This window comes from Eublepharis macularius, chromosome 5 (genome assembly GCF_028583425.1).
Source record: "Eublepharis macularius isolate TG4126 chromosome 5, MPM_Emac_v1.0, whole genome shotgun sequence".
Lineage (NCBI taxonomy): Eukaryota > Metazoa > Chordata > Lepidosauria > Squamata > Eublepharidae > Eublepharis > Eublepharis macularius.
In genome coordinates this window covers 3897963-3917239 of record NC_072794.1, presented here as the reverse complement: position 1 = coordinate 3917239, position 19277 = coordinate 3897963, and the positions used below count along the sequence as shown (strand labels likewise).

At 48.4% G+C, this 19277-nt stretch overlaps 1 protein-coding gene across 4 annotated transcripts in view; it reads right to left on the bottom strand.

Annotated features, from left to right (window-relative positions):
- The window catches only part of RANBP3 (RAN binding protein 3), a 41659-nt gene that overhangs the window by 7725 nt on the left and 14657 nt on the right, over window positions 1–19277 (bottom strand). For 2 of the 4 annotated variants that reach the window (XM_054981209.1, XM_054981212.1), the window contains 11 exons: window positions 14476–14541; window positions 11965–12054; window positions 9758–9864; window positions 9334–9453; window positions 8204–8307; window positions 8001–8079; window positions 4169–4271; window positions 2986–3110; window positions 1801–1921; window positions 1035–1177; window positions 78–264 (listed from right to left, as the gene is read on the bottom strand). In XM_054981209.1, the coding sequence (XP_054837184.1) occupies window positions 78–264; window positions 1035–1177; window positions 1801–1921; window positions 2986–3110; window positions 4169–4271; window positions 8001–8079; window positions 8204–8307; window positions 9334–9453; window positions 9758–9864; window positions 11965–12054; window positions 14476–14541 (1245 nt within the window). The remainder of the gene's footprint in view (window positions 1–77; window positions 265–1034; window positions 1178–1800; window positions 1922–2985; window positions 3111–4168; window positions 4272–8000; window positions 8080–8203; window positions 8308–9333; window positions 9454–9757; window positions 9865–11964; window positions 12055–14475; window positions 14542–19277) is intronic. The other 2 variants (XM_054981211.1, XM_054981213.1) reach the window with 1 other exon arrangement.

Genomic DNA, 19277 nt, shown 5'->3' with positions numbered 1-19277 from the left:
CCTTTTCTCCTATCCACAGCTTTGGTTTATTCACCCCCCCCCCAATTGTTTAAGAACGTTTTCAGAGGTTTGCTCACCACTTCCAGGTGATCCTGACGGGGCCAAGCCATCGTCATCATCGTCACTATCTTCCTCGTTCGACTGGGTCACCTCTGGTTCTGGTGCGGAGTTTTTGGCCTCTTCCTCCTGCTCCACATGACTCCGCAAGGCCAGGATCCGGTGGTGCAAGGCAGCATAGAGCTGTCCTGTGTCTTTAGAACTCGCCTGTGGTTCAGAAAGGAAGAATCCATTTTGGATCAGAAGCCTTCCCCGAGCCCAGATGATGAGCAACTAGCCAGACACAACCAGAAAGGAAGGTAGGAAGCTCTAGGTGGCTTTGGAAAAGGGGAAAGGAGAGAACTATAAGCAGCCATTCCCTGGGGAAGCCGAACAGAACCTCCCATGTCTCAGGCAGGGCCCTGTATCCCAGAGAGCAGGGCAGGGAGACTGCCCGTGAACTCCCCAGAAGTAGCTGGATGACAGGGAACTTCCTTCTGATCCAGCCTTTTACCTGTACCGTCCTGTGACCTGGTGTGAGACTCCCCATTTCGAGGCTACCTCCAAGGACCAGGTATGGAGGCAGCACTCTCCTTTGCGCTCCCCACTCAGCCCCCATCAGGAGAAAAAGGATCCACCTGGGCTGCTGGTCTGACCCAGCATGGAGAGGCTAAACGATGGCCAGCCTTTAGCCACCTGGCAGTCACTGGGCTGGATTCCACACAGCCCTTCCACTACCCGGTGGCCTTTTTCTCCAGTGTCATAGGGAGGCTCCCCCTGCTAGAAGGAAGCACCACCACGAGCAGAATGGATCCACTAGATCCACTGCTTCAATGGAGCCCCTACCCAATACGTTATCTAAAACTCTCAAGAGAGAATATCTGACTTGAAAAGACAAAGACGTTTGTCCAGTGAAGGAGAAAATAACATGTCAAAGCAGTTTAGGGGGCACACGAAGCTGAGAAGCTGGTCAAGGAGGATGCCACCCTGGCCCTTACCGAGATGAGGAACACTTTGACTCCCTGGTCCTCCGTGTCCATGGCGGTGATCCGGATACTTTTCTCACTGGCTTTGTCGATTTGCATCTGTGCCCAAAGCTTGGTGTTCAGGATTAACCGCAAGCTGCCCTGTGTTCTCATGACTGGGCAGGGACGAGAAGAGGAGAGCAGGCTAGCAAACCCATGCCGGACCTTCGGCGATGCCTGAACCATGGTGACGGCCCCCCCCCCCCCACGGGCATGCTCCAAGACACAGCCCTGCTCTTTCCCTGGGCTTCCAGGCACCCAGCCCAAGGAAGCACTCTCTGCACTACAGCAACGTGTGGGTAACTGCGTGTCCCAGGAGGACCCCAGGGGACCAGGCCTCCCTCTCTGCTCTCCATGCCGAGCTAACATATATCTAAGGCACTCCTTGTTCTGGGCCCAGCCCCAGAGTAGGGTATTTGACTCCAGCCAAGCAGCCAAGACTGGCATGACTGGCTTCCCTTGCTCCCTGACGAGGGAGGCGGGTGGGTAACATGTAACAGTAATACACCTGCTGTGAGTGGGCAGGCTGGCTAACTTTAAGAGGCTGGGGGCTAACCACCATGGGGGACTTGCTGGCTGCCATGTGCTGCTGCTAAATGGGAATTCATTTCCAGGCTGCTTGGTTGCAGCAACCAGATGGCCCTTGCAGGAGACGGACCCAGCCTGGCTGCACGTGCTGGTCTCCTGCTGGGCCAGCTTTGGCCCACCCACTGGGCTCCCTGCACCTGCTGGGTCTTACCGAGGCGCGACTGCAGCGTCCCATCGTCGGTGGATGCCATGTCATTCAGCCTGAGGAGCCCTCGGCCTCTTTCCACCCAGGACTGGGAGGTCTTATCAAACACAAACAACTTGCACTGGATCTGCAACAGAAAAAGTAGCTCCTTTGCTGAAAATCTTTATGGAGGAGAGGCGGCGAGAAAGTTACACCGCTGAATGCCCTGGACAGCCCAAGAGGATGTTTGTGGAGATGTCAGGTACCTGGTGTCACCTGTCGTGCTCAGACTCAATCCAGTCTGCGGTTGTGATTGCAGTTTGATACTTCCTGTACTTTATGTTATGGTAAGAGGGTATATTTTGCTTGAGCTGCATCTGACACTAGCCTTGGTTCTCGGACCCGTGAATGGGAATTACGTATTTGTTCCTGGCAAAAATGGAGCAAGTGCATGATACTGGTGGCTTATCAATAAAATGCTTTTACTGCTTGCAGTGAAGACTTTGAGAGTTACTTGGCATCCTTACAGGCTGTCAGTCAGGCAGCTTTTGGCTTTCGGCCTCATTTGGTTTGTTATGTGGCAACGGGTTAGATCGCATAGATGCTTCCCACTAGCAACGGTTCTTTTCTGTATATATCACAGAGAAATAGAGAGGTAAGCCCTGGGAAGATGTCTCTGGAAGTCAAAACCCTTGAAGAAAGCATGCTGCACTAGGGCTCCAGAGGAGGCAGCACTTCCTTGCAGGGCAAGACAACTGGAACTGCCGCGTTCAGGGGCAGTCTGCCTCTGAATACCTGCTGCCACAAGGGACACATAAACAGAGGAGGAGTTGTTGGCCTTTGCAGACTACCCAGAAGCCACCTGGTCAGCCATGGCTAGGAACAGGATACAGAACCAGAAGGATCTTTGGCCTCAGCCACAACCACTAGCCAAGGACAAACAGGGGTGTGCAATGGGCTCACCAAAGCATCCCGACAACTACAGTGAGAAGACGCCTGCCTTGAAAATGTTTTAGGGGCACGAGCCTGGCCTTCGGGCCCCGATTCCCCTCCCACCTGCAGGTCCTAAGGCCTCAGTGCAGCATCTGCCTCTTGACAAAGAGGCCTCAGTGTCCACTCGATCAGCTCCAAGAACGTCCTTCACACATCGGAGAAGGAAGGCCACTGGCTACGGAACGGCCAGGGATGCGATCCAGCTTCTGCCAGCCTCACCTGCAGGACGTTGCTCTCTGCTTCCTCCCCAGTGATCACTTCCACCTTCTCCAGTAGGCACTTCCGGGCAGTAGCTTTCGTGTACGCCGCAGCAGACTCAGCAAGTGACTCTGAAATATTATTGGCTGAACAAAATTTTGCAAGTTTATTTGGGGGGAGGGGCCCCCTGAATGCTACAAAGTTCTTAATGGTATTTTCAGACACTAGATGCTTTCCTACCCATATTTCTGGCTTTTGGGCCAAACCAGATGCAAGCGGGTACTGATGACGGAAATGTAGCAAGAGAACCAGGAACACAGACCGGCCAGCCCTTCACCACCTTTTATCCAGAGCACAGGAAGGACAGGTGGAAACCAGCACCAAAGAATTCTGGAAGCTTATCTAATTATGTAGCTATAGGTTCAGCACGAGGACAAGAGATGTAGGAAAGTGGAGTCTCTGGAGCGCCAATTCGAAGAACTAGGTGGGCACTCTTAACAGGCCTCTTTTACTGGCAATGCCCCCTCATCCTTCCATCAGCACCCTGTACTTCCCTCTCCTGTCCTGATACCGGCTGGCCTGTGACCTTATTCTTTGGCGCTCAGAAGATCCCTCAGAGGACTTCGCCCAGTCCCATCACGTTGAATTTCCTGCACAGAGCAAGGCGGTGGGCTAGGAGGACTCCAGTTGAGGACCCCCTTGCTCTGGAACCGCTTCCTCTTCCCAGAACGCCCATATGGCAGCACCTCCCCCACCTGTACTGTGACCAATCTGCAGTCTCAATCAATGACGGGGACTCAACTGGAATGAATGCTGATTCTTCCCATTTGCCCCCAGCTCTTTTTTCCCCTCCCATTATTGCAGTCTCAACCCCCCCCCCCGCCCCCACTCCTAATTTTGTAAGTTCCTCAGGAAGAGACCACAATATCAAGCCCTTGTCCTTTGAATCTGGGGACCTGCCCAGCACTCTGGTGGGCATCCCCGAGGCTCACCAAATCTGAGCTTAGCACTTCCTGCAAGCAAGTAGGCAAAGGGAACCGGGGCAGTTCCTAAAACAGTCTGTCCTGAAACCTCAAGGGTTGCTGGGAAGCTGCCAGCATGAATGAAAGGGGAAGCCAGAGGCCCTTGAGGCTCAGTCCAACAAGACTAGGTTGTAAGGCAAACTGGGAAGCACCAGAGCCTGAGAGCAGGTTTTGGCATTTACCTTTTTCTGGAGTGGCTTCCTGTGAAGAGGATTCAGAGCCGGAATCTCCAGCAGCGTTCTCCTTGTTACTGTCTGTGCCAGGCTCACTCAGTTTGGGTGGACTCTGCAGCACAGGGAGGAAAGGAGCAGACATCAAGGCCGGAAATGCTGAGCACAGAGCCTGACGCCAGGCAAAGGACTGCAGCCCCCAGGAATCAGTGACAGCACAGTCCTTTGGGTGAGGTCTGAGCTGCTTTTTATTGACTTCGTTTCCACCAGTATTTTAATATGCCAGGTTTCTGGTTAGGTTTTAATCTGTTCTGTTTTTATTGTAAACTGCTTGGAGCTATGAGGAAAAATGGTATAGAAATGTACTAAGTCATCATACATTTTAAAATTTCCCCCCAACAAACAGCTGTGTTTGTCTGCAGCATCCAAAACAAAGGAGGGTCTCGGGGTGACTTGAAAGGACTTGTAGAAGAATCTTGTGTGTTCCAGAGCCTGCTTCATGCCCTCAGCGAGGAGGCCCATCTGCCCATCTAAATCACAGCCAAGAAACAAGGCAAAGCTGGGCAACAACATTTTTGCACTCCCCCCCGCTCCCCTCCTTCAAAAGCCGCTCTTCTCTTTGCCTCCCTAACAAGTATGATCAACTCCACGGGTGAGTGCTCAGAGATCCTTGTCCACAACTGCACAGGTGCAGCCACTGTTTGACTGCAGGGTCTGGGGACTGCATTCGAAGAGGCACAAAAAGAGGAGCCCTTTAACAAAGGAGCAGCTCCTTCTTCACTAGTCACTTGGGGAAACTGTTCTGTTCATAGTTTTCTGCCTATGTTTAGTGTGGCCCTACAAGGTAGCATAACCTGTTAAAAGTAGCATACAGAATAAAAGCCCAGAATAAACAGCAATCAGCAAGAGCTCTAAGAAACTAGTAGTTTTGCACAGTACATGAAAAGCTTGCAGAGAGGGAGTTCTTAACAGATCCTCCTCCCGTTGGCCAGTCCACAAACAGGAGGCCCCCAAAATACGGCATATGCCCTTTGCCTTTGGACAAATTAGACACACATGGGCACCCATGGCAATGCCTGAGAAGAGATTTAATTTCCACTCAATCTCGTGGCCCTTCTTACACGCCCAGGGTAATGCTGATCGTCACCTTGGATAGCAATTTTCCACAGCAATTTTCCACACCTTGACTAGCAATTTTCCACAGGCCAGTTTGGCTAGGGATCCTGGAGGTGTTTTACCATCTTTGGGGCATGGAGCAGGGGTCACTGGGGCAGTTGGGGGAGGGGGGTAGTTGAGAATTGCCTGCGTTGTGCAGGGGGTTGAACTAGATGACCCAAGAGGTCCCTCCCAACTCTATGATTCTATGATTCAATCCACTGCGGACCAATAAGGATTCTCCTGGCAGGGGCATTCACTCCATTTAGGTCTTGGCTGTTGGGAGAAAAGGTGTCAACTACTTAGGGGCCCTCCCTCCCACTAAGTGCACACATACATCATTCCAGTACCACTGCTGGAAGGAGAAGAAAACCCAGTTTGATGACCAGAATTCCTGCAATAGGGAGGACAAGAGAAAACGGTCGTAGGATGGCAGCACGGAAAAAGGCTTTGCTATACACTGGAGCTATGTGAAGGGGCTGTGAAGTGCCAGAAGGGAAACTTTAGCCCATTATAACCTCTCCAGGTCTAAGCCCAGCTCTGGAAGGCCGCTCCAGCCCATTTCGATTCCTCATTGCCCTCTGGTTGCGATTCCACAGAGTTTTAGACTGGAGAGGTGAAATTGACAGAGCCTTTAGGAGCCGAAGATAAAATTAACAAACCCACCTGAGGAGTGATCTCCACTAGCTCTTTCTTTTTAAACTATGCTTCCTGGCTGACATTGCATTTCCTTATGCTTGACGAACACATGCCAAAGCATCTCATGTAGAGAGACTCTTAAGTTATTACTTCAAATTCTGACTTAGATAGGATTCATCTGTGTTATGCCTACAGAAAATATTTCTCCAAAGCAAAGTAGTCCTTTGTATGTCATCATTTGAGTCGCAACAATTCTTATTAAATTCTTTGAAAAGTGAAAAAAAAGAGAAAAAGGTGGTAGGTGATACCCAGAGGGGTGCCATATCCCCTGTTTGGAGTTTCCTTCTCTTTCTCTTGTACCTCTTTTATTAGTTTTTCTCTTGGGGCGGCAGTGTACACACCAGAAAACAGTAAGGGGATGAAAAATGTGCATCATGGGGGCCACACAGGGGGAGGGGACACGTTTCTCTGAACCAGAGGAAATTCCAGGTTTTCAGAAAAATACAAAAAGCTTAACCCAACCTCCAACTCCAAAAATACCTTATAAAAAAAAACTTCAAGGGGCAACCATGGAAGGAGGTGAGGGAAAGGAAGCAGGAGTGAAAGAAAAGACCACGGGATCAATGCGGGGAAGGAACAGGGGCTAGCAAGGGTGGAGAGGAAGGTCAGGAGCTGGGGACAGCAAGTGCAATGGGTCCCAGGCGTGCAAGAAGGCTGGCAAGAAGAAAATCCCCCCAGCAACAAGTCCTTGTGAGTCTGCCCTCTTATCTTGTGGCAGTTCTTATGACAGTTCTGATAACAGCCCGGTAGGATTAGCCAGTGTTTTTCCTATACTGCAACGGAAAGTTTCGAAGATCACCGGGCAGAGGTAAAGGTATGAGGTGGGGACTCAGAGCTGACCATTCATTGTCAAAGCCACGGTGCTAGCCCAACTCACAGGCCACTCATTTGCAATCTATTTCCGCAACTCACTGTGGAGGGCAGCTGAGACCACAGGGCTGGGAAGTGTGTGAAAATCATTAACAGTGGGGGGGGGGAGGAAGTCAGGGGTTAGGAGTACTCAATGGGGGTCTGCTGCTCAGTTTCCTCAAAAGGGACTTAAATCCAAAAGAGTAATTCAACGGAATACATTTCTTAAGAGGTAGGCACGAACCGCGAAAAAAAAATGAACTGTGCAGTTGGTGACTTTTCACGAACCACGAACTTCCACGAACTGGGGCAAGTTCGTGAACTTGTTCGTGGTTCACGGAGTTTAAATGCCCTTTTTCTTGCCACTTCGCAGCAGCACGGAAAGGGGTATTTAAACCTGCGGATAAGCTGCTTGTTGGGTAGATCCCCGACAAGCAGCTGATCATTTAAACAGCAGGGTTGTTTAAATGGCCGCACTAAGCGGTGAGAAAACGGCCATCTAAAGAGCGCGTGGGGCTTGGCTGGCCGGCTGGAAACTCCTGGCTGGCAAGCCAAGCCCCACTCACAGTTTAAATGGCCATTTCCCCGCTGCTCGGAGCTGCAGGGAAATGGCCATTTAAACAGTGGGGCTTGGCTGGCCGGCTGGGAGTTCCCAGCCAGCCAGCCAAGCCCCACCAGTTCTTTAAATGGCCATTTCCACTTGGAGCGGTGGCGAAATAGGCATTTAAGCTGCAGGTGGGGTTTGGCTGACTGGGAACTCCTGGACGGGCAGCCAAGCCCCGCTGTTTAAATGATCAGCTGCTTGTCAGGGATCTTCCCAACAAGCAGCTGATCTGTAGGTTTAAATGCTTCTTTCCGTGCCGCTGCAAAGGGGCATATCAGTTTAACACAAACCAAATGAACCAGTAGACCAGTTTGTGGAAAACGAGCTTCCACGAACTGCTGGTTCACGAACCCCGAACCGAGCCGGTTCGCGGTTCTTTTTGGTTCGTGTTCCATTTCATGCCCATCTCTAATTTCTTAGTAAACATCTGGGAAAAGACATTACATGGACTCTGTTTTGGGATTTAACTACAGACCAAAGGGGCTACCTACTATTTTTTTTATCCAGGAGAAGGTAGAGGAACAAAGTAATGCTCACCAAAACCCGCTCACTCATGTTCTGCCCAAACACAAACTTGGTGCTGGAAGCGTCAGTGCCGTGTGTCGAGTTTTCTATGCTGGAGAGACAAGAATGCTCTTTTTAGGCCACGAGCCTCCACCCCTACCCTGGGCGCAGTGACACAGCACTGTGAGGCTGGCAGGAACAGCAGAAATAGGGACAGAGCGGGTGTCCTCTCCCACCTGGAGCTGATGTATTGCAGGAAGTAGTTGGTAGCTGGAGGAGTCTCGGAGCTCGGGAGCCGGGCATTTGGCCGGTCAGCAGAGTCATCCCCTTCATCTCCTAACTGCAATAAGAGGCACAGTGTTCAGAACACACAAAGCAGCTTCCTGCTGAGCCAGATGACAGCCCACTCAGTCCCCTGCGAGAGTCAGGCAGAGAGAGGCCCTTCCCAGTACCTCCTTCCCCAAAACTTTAAATTGGAGATTCTTGCACATTCTTTCTGCCCATGGATAAAGGAACATACGGCCTCCCTTTGCCACCACTAATGTTAATTTCAGGTGACAAGCTTCAAATCCTCTCTTAGCGATGAAACTCATGGGGTGATCTTGGGCCAGTCACCATCTTTCAGCCTAACCTACATCACAGGATTGCTGTGAGGATAAAAAGAGGGGGCAAGGGCCATGTGTGCCACCCCAAGTTCAACAGAAAAAGAGTGAGATAAAAAAATACATACATTTTTAAAAATGCAAGGCTCAACAAGAATGCAGGAGAATTCTTTCAGAGTTTAGCTTCTACAAGAACACATAAGGAGGGACAAAAACACGCTGGAGCAAAAAATCAGCTTCTTATGTAATGAACTGCAATTCTGCAGGAGCAGAGGAAAGCCTTAGAAGGCGAGACTGGGCACAGGATTTGCTTTCCTGAGGTAGCGAGCAAGTCCCTAGTTCTCATGGTTGAAAAGATGGAGCTGGAGAGTGCCCAGGCAAAGCCTACTGATGCCTCCAGAACAAGAGGAGTTTGTCAGACGCCAGAGACTTCAGTGCCCTGAGATGAGTTCCTGCTGGGCAGAAGTATAGCAAAAGGACAGAAAAGAGTAAAGACTGCTAAAGTAGTCATGCTAACTTTTTTTTTAAAAAAAATGCCAACTGCTGCAACTTCAATGATCTAAAGACACTGAGGAATCTAGATTTTATTGGGACAAAATTCAGATCGAGGGGCACAGAACTTTTAATTTAAAAGGACAGAATAGACAGAAATACTAAACACAGAATACACACAGCCCTGCTCAAGATTTTCTGCTGAATGAAGGAACGCAAGCAAGAAATCCACGCTAAGCACCACTGTTCGCCACAAGCACCTGGACAGGTACCTTCACTCGGTCTCTTAGGTTTTGCCCAAACACAAATGACTGCTGTGTATTCTGTTCAGCTGTTTTGCATTTCTCAGCCTCGGCAGCATGATGAGGCTCAATTTTCTGACACGTGTTATCCTAAGGAGAGACAAGGAATAGGATCTCAATGATTTCCAGGAGTTCTCACCCCCTTTTGTTGATCGAATTACAGCAATCAACTATTTTTACAAAGCCTTCAGCAATATATGTTTACAAAGCTTGTAACTAAAATACGTTTTAGCTAGCCTTTAAGGTGTCACAAGACCCTTGCTTATTTTTACTGCATTTTGTACAGCGGATTCCTCATACTGCAAACCGATCACATCCGTCAAACTGCAGGACAGTTACAAACACCTATACAGACCGCTTCCACGGGTTCCTCAGAATCACATCATAGACTCACCTTTTCCTCTGAGTCAGGAGATTTCAGCGTCGTGTTACTCATGGACTCAGGTGTGGCTGCCACAGGACTGGAAGGGATGCTAACACCATTGGTCCCGCTGTTCGGAACTGCAACAAGCAGCAGCAGACCCAGTCAGCATCTGAAACATGGCCACGCAGCACCTCCAAGAAGGTTCCAAGCCAGCCTGCCACAGGAAATGCTGGCAAGGTGCCCGATTGTTGGCAACTACGCCATCCACACACCTGTTAAAAATCTCACTGCAAGTTCTATACACATGGCGCTAGTTTCAGGCGGGTAGCTGTGTTGGTCTACAGTAGAAGAGGAAGGTTCGGGTCCAGAAGCACTGGACCAACCAGATCTCCAGGGTATGAGCTTTTGAGAGTCAGAAGGAGCTCTAACTCTTGAAAGATCATACTTCGGAAATCTAGTTGGTCTTTTAAGATGCTACTGGACCCAAATCTTACACATGGTGCTGTGATATTTCCACACAGAAAAAAAGTAGCCTGCTCTCACCTGGATAGCCCAGGCAAGCCTGAGCGTGTCAAATCTCAGAAGCTAAGCAGGATTGGCCTTGGTTAGTAATTGGATGGGAGACCTACACGAAAGAGGCAGGCAATGGCAAACCACCTCTGAACATCTCTGGCCTTGAAAACCCTGTGGGGTTGCCATAAGTTGGTTGCAAATTGATGGCACTTTCTACCACCAAGGGTGGTTTACAGTTGATCAGGAGAAGCCTTTTCTGAGATTGTTATTTTCACTCAGCTGGCAGTGCAACAGTAGAAAGCACTTCAGAATCAACTCTCTGACCAACAAGTCTTATTTTAAAGACAGGACACACGTGATTTTTCCCAAAGCCATCCAGCAAGTTTAAGGTCGCACAGGGATTTGAACCGCAAGCCCCTGACTGGCTCAGCTTGCAGTTTCACCTAGGAGCTGTGCAATTATTGTTCCATTAACCACCACTCACATCATCTCAGCAGGAAGTGATATTGACAAGGGTGATTCTCTCCATGGTTCTCCACTGAAGCCCATCAGCCAATTCAAACAGACTGTGTAGGGCCTGACCCTCCCCCCATCACATCCCCCGCTGCAGAATTCCCTAAGGGAGCCTCTCATTCAACAGGCTAAGAGAGGTCCAAGGGCTACCAGTGAATGACTTCCTGTCTATCCCGGTGCCAGTTAACACGGCCCATAGCCTGGCAAGGACATCCGTATGTACAATATTAATCACCTAGAGCCTAAAAATGCAGGCACACAGATCAGCGGCTGCCCACATTCAACCGATGCTTCCCACAGATGACCAAGTGCCAAGCTATTCACAAGCCTAGCATAGCACAGGTTGCATGAACTAGCTGGTGGGGCCTTCCATGGGCCAAAAGAAGAGACAGAAAATCAAATCAACCAATAAGTATGAAGCTGGCTTATATGGTTGGTTCATCTAGCTGGTGTTGTCTTCTCAGCCTGGCAGCAGCTCTCCAAGGCCTCAGGTAGGGAGAGGTCCTTCCTAGCTGTAGCTCCCTGAGAGCTCTCTCACAGGAGATGGCAGGGACACTGCACACCAAAGAACTGCTCTACAAATCAGCCATGCCCTTCTGGGTAAAAGAACTTAGCTACCATTTTTGTTCAGGAATGATATCATGCTTGGAAGTGGTTTGCCAAGCTCTCAGGCAAAGAGGAGACTCTGTTCCCAAGTGAAAAAACCCAAAGTATATGTTCAGCCTCTCAGCTGCAGCTGTTCTACATACATAAATATTCTTTAAGGAGAAGCTTTCTACACGAAAAAGAAGAAAATGTAACCTTTCTCGCTTTCCACCAGGGTACCTGCTGCACTGAAGTCTGAAGTGCTGAACTTCTATGATGCTCTTCTCTGCCTGTCTCCATCCATATGAACCGGCAGAGGTTCTAAGATCAGCCGGTGCAGCACTGGCAGAGGAACAAGCCGTGCCTGATATCCAGGTAGCGGAAACTCATGCAAAGCCCTTTCTAGCCTCGGCCTCTAAGATGAGAGTTCCCTCCCCCAGAGGCATGATGAGTGTAGCTTGAATAGGCCTTTCCAAGTAAGCGGCTGTCAGTTTGCTGAAGTTCGAACGCTGTTCAGGGCTTTGAGGCGACTTTTTCTTCACTGTTGCATTATTCTGCATTTTACTTTATCAACAGCCACCTCTGGAGTTTATAAACAGAAAACAGGCTATGGGCCTACTACTTACCTGCCGAGAAAGCCTTTGGCTGTGGGGCTTGCAACACAGCTGGGCGTAACACACTTCTTTGCTGTTCCTTCGGTTTCTGGCTGGGGACACCTGAAAAGGGAAGCAAGGGTTTACTGGGTCTTCAGAACTGCAAAGATGGGAGAACAGTTCCTCACCTAACAGAAAAATATTCTGTTCTTTTTTCTACCCCTTCATTTCAAACTTCTTTTGATTAGCCTTTGCGGTCTGAGGATTGCATCAAGATGGTGTTGATATTGCAACACTTCAGTGTAACTGATTCCCTCAAAGAATCCAGGGAATTGTAGGAGTGGAGAAAGATGGGAGTGCAGGCAAATTGTATAGAATTCTCTTGGGAGGATATCTAGCGTCACCTTCAACCCCTTCAGACAACAGTTCCCATGACTAGTAAACCAGGTTCACTCTGTGGAGTACAGATGAAGCTGCTGCAAGAGGGCTTGGCGGGGGGGGGGGGGCTCTAATTCTTAACACCCCCAGTCCATCCCAGATGAGCAGTTTAAAGGGAAAGCCATGAAATCTCAGTCCTGTCCAACACGTTCTCTATGCTGGCAGAGCAGGTCAGCCCAGGCAAAGTCTTTCATCAGGGAGATTTATTAAAACAATTTTATGCTGCCTTTCCACCCAAAGTAGGGTCTCCAGGCCTACGAACAAGAAATATTAAAACATTTAAAGCATTAAAATAACATTTGTATATACAAATACAAAAAAATATGGACATATAAACCCACATACAAACAAACCATGGAGGAGTCCAAGGGGTTACCGCCAACGAAACAAGAGAGTCTTCAGCCACTGGCAGAGGGAGACAGGCACATCTCCCCAGGGAGGGAATTCCAAAGTTTCAGTGCCACAACCCAGAAGGCCCTTTCTTGGGTTGCCTGTCGGCTAGCTTAAAATGGCAGGGGCACCTGAAGCAAGGCCCCTGAAGATGATCGCAGTAGACAGCTAGGTTCACGTGGGCGAAGGCGGTCCTCAAGGTATGCTGATCTCAAACCACACAGGGCTTTAAAGGTCAATACCAGCACCCTGAAGTGGGCCCAGAAGCAAACCGGGAGCCAGTGTTGATGGAATGAGACTGAAGTGAAACGGTCCCTGTGATCCACTCCAGGCAATACTCTGGCTGCAGCATTCTGCGCCAACTGCAGCTGCCGGACAATTTTCAAGGGCAGCCCCACATCACAGTAACCTAATCTAGATGTCACCAGGACATGCACCACAGTGGAAAGATCCTTCCTGCCCAGGAAGGGGTGCAGATGCCTCACTAGCAGGACCCAGTGAAAGGCTCCCCTGGAGCCTGCCACCTTATCCAACAGGAGGCCCACTCCAGCAGCACCCCCAAGCTACGAACCTGCTCAGTTAGGCAGAGTGCAACCCCATCCAGAACAGGACACATCCCCATTCCTGGGTCAAACCTTCCCCCACCAGTAGCACCTCTGTTTCATTGGGATTAAGTTTCCAGCTTGTTAGCCTTCATCCATCCCAAAACTACTCCAGACACCTGTTGTTTCCACAGCCTCCCTGGATCTGCTGGAAACGTGAGACAACTCTGAGTGTCATCCACATACTGGTGACAACTCAACCCAAATCTCTGGATGACCTCTTCCAGAGATTCAATCGGAGGGGTAGAAGTCTGGGGCCTGCAAGTAATTGCCAGGGAAGACAAGTATCTGGAAATCCCCAAAGCAAATCCAAGACTACTCTAAGGAGCTTAGTAGGCCAGTTCTCCAAATCCCTTTCCTCTTCAGCTGACTTCAAGTATTTTTACCATTCTGAAGCTGCTGAAGCATGCTCACACTTAGCCATACATTTTTTAATCAAATCAATATATTCACCAATTTTGGAACTATCCTTAATTAGGAACAGTTACTATCATAACATGACAGATCACCAAAGCACCTCACCGTACATTCAGTGACATACAGCATGAAAAAAACGTTAATCCAGATCTAGCTCAAAAGATGCAATTCCCTCTCATATAAGTACACACAAGCCAGAGGTGGAAAGAAACAATGATTAAGTTGTGTAAGAAAGGGGAAATCGGGTCTCAGCAAAAGTTCAGGCAAGGTGAGCAGGGAGGGTTTAGGAAAGTCATGAGTGAGAAGTTATTTGGCAGTGGCAGCCCCCATACATACTTTGTTTTATACTTGACGTTTTATATTTTATATTCAACATTATATTCAATCTAATCATGTTTAGCATGTTAGCATGCAACTATTTAGCTTAGTGATTGAACCATTTTAATATTACTTACATTTAATTCTCCTTAGTTTACAGCTACATATTAAAAAAAAAACCCTTGCATTTTTTGGTAAGCCTGAGGAATCCCTCACTCATCTATAGGTAGCCCATTTTGGGACTGGCAAGAACAACTCTCTTTATTATGAGACAGAGTTCCTTACCTGTATCACTGTAAGAACGTTCCAGGAGAAGGCACACCCAAAATTTCACACATGTGCCTTTCCCCTGGCCTCTGCTCAGAGAGGTGTTGCTTACCTGCACTGGGTGCCTGGCCGTGGATAAGGGTGGGCGGCTTGAGTCGGAATCCTGAGCTCTTTTCCTCTGAAATTCATAAGACAGTACAGGAGGGAGTTAGGTTTCACAGGACTTTCAAGTCTAGCCAATGCTTTCTGATAGCTGAGCTGGTATTCAAAGGCACCGAAGTTGTCATGGCTGCTTTTTCTGCTCAGCTGCCCATGCTGACTACCTCTTAAAGATCTGTTGAGATGTTTGTTTTTGGTTAAAAAGGCACAGCTGATGCTTGAATGCATATATGCATTTAACCAGATTACTTCCTGATACTAACAAATAACTAGCAAAGGATTTGTGCTTCACTCAGGGTATGCATTACAAGGTTTTCTGGATAATTCCCTAAGTGGAGAATTATCAAACGAATCACCTATCATTAACTGACACTAAGAGCCTGGCAGCTTCCATCCAAATGGTACTCTTCAGATTAATGCTTTTCTGACAGAAACTGGTTAAGATACATTTGGAATAATGCAGAACTGCATGGGAGGGGGGGGGGAATCACTCCATGAGCACAAATAGAGGACAGAACTTAGCTACCATTTATTAAGTGAAAATTTAATATTAACTAGAAGAATTCTGGCTATTTTTCCAGTAATACTAAATAAAGCTTCCCCCCCCTTTAACAGTTGTGCTTTATTATTATTGTTGTTTATTTATAGTCCACCTTTCTCACTAAGATCCAAGGTGGATTACATACTGCAAATGAACACAATATAATCAATAACCAGGACATTCACAGCAAAAATACAGTATGATAAGCAGTAGGGACATTCAATGAAAAACAGAATATAACAGGACATGGTATATGTAAATTTGAAAAGTAGCATAAAGCAGAAACACACAGGTGAAACCTTTCTGAATTAAAGCATAAATGATTAACATGACTTATTTAGCAATGTCAAACTACCCAGTAGGAGTGTCTCTACATCAGCAGAAAGAACTCAATACCCTAGTGTACAGTCTCTGACCCTTACCAAGGCATCTCTTTGAACTCTTTCTTATGACACAGCCCTATAATCTGACTAGAAAGCGCTCCTGAATAATTCAGTCTTGCATAGTTTGCAGAAAGCCAGGTGCTTTCCTGACCTCCTCAGGCAGGCCAGTCCACAAGGTGGGAGCTACTACAGAGAGTGCTTGTGTACGGGCAGTTGTTGATTTAGCCCAACTGCAGGTGGCATCTGTAGTAGAAGGCCTTGTAAGATGAGTGAAGCTGCCATGGTAGAACATAGGGAGAAAGGCGGTTTCGCAGATATGAGGGACCTAGGCTATGAATGACCTTGAATTAAGCTTGGTAACTGGTGGGTAGCCAAAAGACTGCAGAATGCTTTTTCTAGCTCTCAAAGTGAACAAGCTGCAGCATTTTTGCACCCGATGGAGTCTCCAAGTTGTCTCTGAGGGGAGATGTATGTAGTGAATTACAGTAGTCTAGTCTCAATGTTACAGGGCATGAACTCAAGTGGCCAGATCAGCCATGTAGGAGGCCATCTTCCAGGATAGTCTATTGGGAGAAGACCTTTGATGCTGCTGCATTTGCTTGCTTCTCAAACAGCAATGCAGGATCCAATATAACCCTTAGACTTTTCACGGAGTCAGCCGGGGTCAACTGGATCCCATCAACAGCCAGAAGCACAATGTTCTTCAAGAACTCTGCTTTTCCAAGCAGCATCACTTCTCTCTTGTCTGGGTTCAATTTCAATTTGTTTGCTTTTAGCCATTTGACAACAGCTGTCAAGCAGCAACTCAGTCCCTCTATTGCATCACCAGGGGATTTGGATAGTGAGATACAGAGCTGGGGATCATTTGCATTACTGATGGAATCCAGTTCCACAGGTACGAATAATTTTTCCTAAAGGCTTTACACAGAAGTTGAATAACAGGGAGGGTAAGATTGCACCTTGCAGAATCCCACAAGATAATTCCTACTAGGGGTGTGCAATTTGGGTTTCCGATTCAGGATAAAAACCCAAATCAAACCCAACTTGTAAAGATTCAGGATTTTCAAATCGGGCCAAGCATGCTGGCCCTGATTCAGAAATGTCAAATCAAAGCTTCCTGAAGCAATTCAGGTCACTTCGGGAAGCTTCGGGGTGCTTTCAAACCCTGTGGCTGACTCCAGCTGACCGGCGGGAGGGGAAGAATCCCCCCACTGGCCAGCTGAAGCTTAAAGGGTCAAGTGGCATGGAAAGGGCTCTTTAAATTTCAGCTGACTGGTAGGAAGAATCCCCCTGTGGGCCAGCTGAAGCGCTGGAAGGGCCCTTTCCATGCCGCTTGCAAGGGGCATGGAAAGGGCCCTTTGAACTTCAGCTGTCCGGTGAGGGGAATCCCCCCTGCAGGCCAGCTGAAGCGTGGGAAGCCCTACTCCCACTTATATCACCTGATGGGAGGGAGAGGAAGGAACCTCCTCATCCGCCTCCTATCGGATGAAATAAGCAGTGGGGCGGGAAGTTTCAGTGTGCTCTGAATCTTCACAGAACATACCAAAGTGGGACAATAAGCGGTTTCTGAAGTGGCTTGCCACTTGGGAAATCACTTATTTCCAATTCTTTTTCCTGCTTCGGAAATTCCGAAGCAGGAAAACTGAATCTTTCTGTCCCTGCACACCCCTAATACCTACACTGAGGATAGCTAATCAATAGCAACCCTTTGAGTTTGCCCCATAAGGAATGATTTAAACCAGTCCAAGGCACATCCCCTGATACCAACTTCTGTCTCCAGATGCTTCAACAGGATGGCATGGTCTATTTTATAAAAAGCTGCAGATAGATCTAGGAGGAGCAACAATGAAGCTTAGCCTTTGTCTATGGTGGAGGTCATCAACTAGAACCACTAGGGCTGTCTCTGTGAGTACGAGAATTGTCCAAGAAGGCTGAGAGTCAGTCAGCTACTGCTCTCTCAATCACTTTGTCCAGAAAGGAAAGACTGGAGACTGGGCGATAACTGGCTACATCATTTTTGTTTAAGGATGTTTTTTTCAGTAGTGGGAGGACGATAACCTCTTTGACAGGCTGAGGGAAGATGCCTTCAGAAAATGACTGGTTTATGATGAACATCAGGGGCTCCTTTAAGTGGTCTTTACAAGATTTTAGTAGCCAGGATGAGCAAAGATCCAGAATACAAGTAGTGGCCTGCAGAGATGCTAGTATTCTGTCAGTAACCATCACCATGACTGGATCGAAATGATCAGAAATGGACCGGACAGTGTGTTAAGCATTACTTCTGCTTTGCCTATGTTAGAACTGTCATCAGGATCAGAGCATCAAGATCAATGCCTCCTGTAGCTTGTACTGGGAGTCTGTGGAAGTTGAACATCTCGCAAGTACAATAGCAGTTCCACGTCTCTTGCTGTGTGAGTGGGGTTGGTGGAGGACTGCAAAACTAGATGGAGTTAGCTGGGGCAGGCCCACCACATTTTCTTCCAGCCATGTCTCGGTTATGCAAGTCAGATCAATTCCCTCCTCCTGCAACAGTGCAGCAAGGCAGGCAGACTTGTGCCATACTGATCTGGTATTGCACAGCTTTGAAGAGAGAGTGGGGGAAGAGGAGGGCCTCGCATCATCATCTCTAGGAAAGCAATGGAGGCTGGGCAAGCAGTGAAACCTTGCTTGACACCGGCCATCTTTGATAAACCCCATCCCCGTATCTACCAACTCCTTTCTGTGCTGGAATAGTGCATTTACTATACATCCTGTTCTACGCAGACAGCTACCACAAAATTGCACTGAGTTTTAAAGCTTCCTGACAGAGTGGTCCCTCAGTAGAACAGGCTTCCTTGGGAGGTGGTGGGCCCTCCTTTTTTGGAGGTTTTTAAGCAGAGGCCCATTTCTTAGGCCCCATTTCCTTGCCACAGGGCTCCCCCCAAGACCAACAGGTAAAATCTGACAGCAAAGCTGATGCTGGGGACCTCGGCGGATCATGAGAGGGAGGGCAGAAAGGGTTACATCAGGGCTTAGTTCTCGTGGCCAGGGTAATGCCCAGGGTAATGCCGATCACCACCTTGGGGTCAGGTAGCAATTTCCCCCAGGCCAGCTTGGCTAGGGATCCTGATGGTGTTTTGCCATCTTCTGAGCATGAACTAGGGCGTGTGTGGGTGTGGGTGTGTGTGTGTGTGTGTGTGGGTGTGGGGAGGGTAGTTGTGAATTTCCTGCACTGTACAGGGGATTGTGAATTTCCTGCATTGTGCAGGGGATTGGACTAGATGACCCTAGAAGTACCTTCCAACCCTATGATTCTAATGCCTAATCAACACAGCCTGATAATTACAGACTTTCCCTGCCTGTTTTCCATGAAGCAAACCATGCTGCTTGTTTCATAGAATCACAGAGTCAGAAGGAGCCATACAGATCATCTAGTCCAACTCCCTGCCCACTGCAGGATCAGCCTAAAGCATCCCTGACAAATATTCATCCAGCCTCTTCTTGAAAACTGCCAGTGAGGGGGAGCTCACCACCTCCCTAGGCAGCTGAGTCCACCTTTGAACTACTCTGACCGTGAAAAAGGTTTTCCTAATATCCAGCCAGTACCTTTCGGCATGTAATTTAAGCCCGTTGCTTCGAGTCCTACCCTCTGCTGCCAACTGGAACAGCTCCTTGCCCTCCTCCAAATGACAGCCTTTCAAATACTTAAAGAGAGCAATCATGTCCCCCCTCAATCTCCTCTTCTCCAAACTAAACATTCCCAAGGCCCTCAGCCTTTCCTCGTAGGGCTCAGTCTCCAGACCCCTGATCATCCTCGTCGCTCTCCTCTGCACCCTCTCGATTTTGTCCACA